Source organism: Ceratina calcarata, unplaced genomic scaffold (assembly GCF_001652005.2).
Source record: "Ceratina calcarata isolate Rehan_Ccalc_2016 unplaced genomic scaffold, ASM165200v1 scaffold290.2, whole genome shotgun sequence".
NCBI classification, from domain to species: Eukaryota; Metazoa; Arthropoda; class Insecta; order Hymenoptera; family Apidae; genus Ceratina; species Ceratina calcarata.
The window spans coordinates 5,190-9,896 of NW_017151382.1; the positions used below are offsets into that span (position 1 = coordinate 5,190).

Consider the following 4,707-nt stretch of genomic DNA (forward strand, 5'->3'; position numbering starts at 1 on the left):
CTTCTTAGATTTTCTCAGCGCCTGGCATTAGAGAGGCCCCTAATTGAATTTCCCTTTCTCCTTCGAAGACACATTTGAAGCACTACCTGGGGTTCCCCGTTTTATGATACTCTATTGTGCAATTGTACCGTAATTCATTCCCATTTTCATAACAAATCTTGAAGGAAACCTTCTAAGATTTTCTCAGCGCCTGGCATTAAAGAGGCCCTTGACTGATTTTCACTTTGTCATTGGAAAAAGCACATTAATGACTGCCTGCTTTCTCGTTCTGTCTTACTCTATTGTCTAGTGGTAACGTGATTCATTCCCATTTTCATTACAAATCTTGGAGGAAAACTTCGCAGATTTTCTCAGTTCCTGGCATTAGAGAGGCCCCTAATTGAATTTCCCTTTCTCCTTCGAAGACACATTTTAAGTACTACCAGGTTCCTCGTGGTGTAATACTCTATTATCCAGTGGTACTGTACTTCATTCCCATTTTCATTACAAATCTTCAAGGGAACTTTCTTAGATTTTCTCAGCGCCTGGCATTAGAGAGGCCCCCAATTGAATTTCCCTTTCTCCTTCGAAGACACATTTTAAGTACTACCAGGTTCCTCGTGGTGTAATACTCTATTATCCAGTGGTACTGTACTTCATTCCCATTTTCATTACAAATCTTCAAGGGAACTTTCTTAGATTTTCTCAGCGCCTGGCATTAGAGAGGCCCCCAATTGAATTTCCCTTTCTCCTTCGAAGTCACATTTGAAGCACTACCTGGGGTTCCCCGTTTTATGATACTCTATTGTACAATGGTACCGTAATTCCGTCCCATTTTCATTACAAATCTTGAAGGAAACCTTCTTAAATTTTCTCAGCGCCTGGCATTAGAGAGGCCCTTAACTGATTTTCACTTTGTTATTGGAAAACGCATATTAATGACTGCCTGTTTTCTCGTTCTGTCTTACTCTATTGTCTAGTGGTAACGTGATTCATTCCCATTTTCATTACAAATCTTGAAGGAAACCTACTTAGATTTTCTCAGCGCCTAGCATTAGAGAGGCCCCTGATTGATTTCCCTTTCTCCTTCGAAGACACATTTGAAGCACTACCTGGGGTTCCCCGTTTTATGATACTCTATTGTACAATGGTACCGTAATTCCGTCCCATTTTCATTACAAATCTTGAAGGAAACCTACTTAGATTTTCTCAGCGCCTAGCATTAGAGAGGCCCCTGATTGATTTCCCTTTCTCCTTCGAAGACACATTTGAAGCACTACCTGGGGTTCCCCGTTTTATGATACTCTATTGTACAATGGTACCGTAATTCCGTCCCATTTTCATTACAAATCTTGAAGGAAACCTACTTAGATTTTCTCAGCGCCTAGCATTAGAGAGGCCCCTGATTGATTTCCCTTTCTCCTTCGAAGACACATTTGAAGCACTACCTGGGGTTCCCCGTTTTATGATACTCTATTGTACAATGGTACCGTAATTCCGTCCCATTTTCATTACAAATCTTGAAGGAAACCTACTTAGATTTTCTCAGCGCCTAGCATTAGAGAGGCCCCTGATTGATTTCCCTTTCTCCTTCGAAGACACATTTGAAGCACTACCTGGGGTTCCCCGTTTTATGATACTCTATTGTACAATGGTACCGTAATTCCGTCCCATTTTCATTACAAATCTTGAAGGAAACCTACTTAGATTTTCTCAGCGCCTAGCATTAGAGAGGCCCCTGATTGATTTCCCTTTCTCCTTCGAAGACACATTTGAAGCACTACCTGGGGTTCCCCGTTTTATGATACTCTATTGTACAATGGTACCGTAATTCCGTCCCATTTTCATTACAAATCTTGAAGGAAACCTACTTAGATTTTCTCAGCGCCTAGCATTAGAGAGGCCCCTGATTGATTTCCCTTTCTCCTTCGAAGACACATTTGAAGCACTACCTGGGGTTCCCCGTTTTATGATACTCTATTGTACAATGGTACCGTAATTCCGTCCCATTTTCATTACAAATCTTGAAGGAAACCTACTTAGATTTTCTCAGCGCCTAGCATTAGAGAGGCCCCTGATTGATTTCCCTTTCTCCTTCGAAGACACATTTGAAGCACTACCTGGGGTTCCCCGTTTTATGATACTCTATTGTACAATGGTACCGTAATTCCGTCCCATTTTCATTACAAATCTTGAAGGAAACCTACTTAGATTTTCTCAGCGCCTAGCATTAGAGAGGCCCCTGATTGATTTCCCTTTCTCCTTCGAAGACACATTTGAAGCACTACCTGGGGTTCCCCGTTTTATGATACTCTATTGTACAATGGTACCGTAATTCCGTCCCATTTTCATTACAAATCTTGAAGGAAACCTACTTAGATTTTCTCAGCGCCTAGCATTAGAGAGGCCCCTGATTGATTTCCCTTTCTCCTTCGAAGACACATTTGAAGCACTACCTGGGGTTCCCCGTTTTATGATACTCTATTGTACAATGGTACCGTAATTCCGTCCCATTTTCATTACAAATCTTGAAGGAAACCTACTTAGATTTTCTCAGCGCCTAGCATTAGAGAGGCCCCTGATTGATTTCCCTTTCTCCTTCGAAGACACATTTGAAGCACTACCTGGGGTTCCCCGTTTTATGATACTCTATTGTACAATGGTACCGTAATTCCGTCCCATTTTCATTACAAATCTTGAAGGAAACCTACTTAGATTTTCTCAGCGCCTAGCATTAGAGAGGCCCCTGATTGATTTCCCTTTCTCCTTCGAAGACACATTTGAAGCACTACCTGGGGTTCCCCGTTTTATGATACTCTATTGTACAATGGTACCGTAATTCCGTCCCATTTTCATTACAAATCTTGAAGGAAACCTACTTAGATTTTCTCAGCGCCTAGCATTAGAGAGGCCCCTGATTGATTTCCCTTTCTCCTTCGAAGACACATTTGAAGCACTACCTGGGGTTCCCCGTTTTATGATACTCTATTGTACAATGGTACCGTAATTCCGTCCCATTTTCATTACAAATCTTGAAGGAAACCTACTTAGATTTTCTCAGCGCCTAGCATTAGAGAGGCCCCTGATTGATTTCCCTTTCTCCTTCGAAGACACATTTGAAGCACTACCTGGGGTTCCCCGTTTTATGATACTCTATTGTACAATGGTACCGTAATTCCGTCCCATTTTCATTACAAATCTTGAAGGAAACCTACTTAGATTTTCTCAGCGCCTAGCATTAGAGAGGCCCCTGATTGATTTCCCTTTCTCCTTCGAAGACACATTTGAAGCACTACCTGGGGTTCCCCGTTTTATGATACTCTATTGTACAATGGTACCGTAATTCCGTCCCATTTTCATTACAAATCTTGAAGGAAACCTACTTAGATTTTCTCAGCGCCTAGCATTAGAGAGGCCCCTGATTGATTTCCCTTTCTCCTTCGAAGACACATTTGAAGCACTACCTGGGGTTCCCCGTTTTATGATACTCTATTGTACAATGGTACCGTAATTCCGTCCCATTTTCATTACAAATCTTGAAGGAAACCTACTTAGATTTTCTCAGCGCCTAGCATTAGAGAGGCCCCCAATTGAATTTCCCTTTCTCCTTCGAAGTCACATTTTAAGTACTACCAGGTTCCTCGTGTTGTAATACTCTATTGTCCAGTGGTACCGTAATTCATTCCCATTTTCATTACAAGTCTTGAAGGGAACCTTCTTAGATTTTCTCAGCGCCTAGCATTAGAGAGGCCCCTGATTGATTTCCCTTTCTCCTTCGAAGACACATTTGAAGCACTACCTGGGGTTCCCCGTTTTATGATACTCTATTGTGCAATGGTACCGTAATTCATTCCCACTTTCATTACAAATCTTGGAGGAAACCTTCTTACATTTTCTCAGCGCCTGGCATTAGAGAGTCCCTTAGTTCTCGTTCACTTTGTCCTTGTAAAACGCATATTAATGACTGCCTCAAAAGCTTTTTTGGAAAGGAAGAAGTTGTTTATGGCTCCTCCCCATTTCAAGGCCTAACACTAGTTCTGGGACACCTTGTATACTCTAACTGTCGATTAAAATTTAATCATTAATTGTTAATGCAATAGTTAGAGAATCTGCTGCCCTAATGGCAATATTACTTGACCTTTATTTTTAAATAAGTGGGAAAATCATTAATTTTCAGTGTGCGTTTATACGAATTGCGTTCACTGTATATATTTAGATGATACTTTCTGTTTTTTGAATCGTATAATTTGATGGCAGAGGCGCTTCACGTGGCACACCTAATGGCATCCCATGGATATTTCTTCCCCATCGATGACCACTGCCTTACCGTAAAGAACGATAATACTTTCTATAGGTTCCAAACACCATATTTTTGGCCATCAAATTGTTGGGAACCGGAGAATACCGATTATGGTACAAACCATTTTTATCCTCGACGATGTCTCCTTCTTAAGAGTCGTGTTTTTTAAATTAATGAAAAATTTCAGCTGTTTACTTGTGCAAACGGACGATGCAGAACAAGACTCGGCTGGAATTAGCAGATTACGAGGCTGAGAATTTAGCTAAGCTGCAGAAAATGTTCTCGAGAAAATGGGAGTTCATTTTCATGCAAGCGGAAGCTCAGAGCAAGGTTGATAAGAAAAGAGACAAACTGGAGAGGAAGGTGCTCGATAGTCAAGAAAGAGCTTTCTGGGACGTCTACAGACCAATGGTATTTGTTCTTCTTCT

At 41.2% G+C, this 4,707-nt stretch overlaps 1 protein-coding gene across 1 annotated transcript in view; it reads left to right on the plus strand.

The window, feature by feature from the left end:
• The window catches only part of RSG7 (regulator of G-protein signaling 7), a 16,174-nt gene that overhangs the window by 1,537 nt on the left and 9,930 nt on the right, over positions 1-4,707 (plus strand). Inside the window, exons 3-4 of the mRNA XM_018022596.2 lie at positions 4,237-4,392; positions 4,467-4,690. Coding sequence (XP_017878085.1) covers positions 4,237-4,392; positions 4,467-4,690 — 380 coding nt within the window. The remainder of the gene's footprint in view (positions 1-4,236; positions 4,393-4,466; positions 4,691-4,707) is intronic.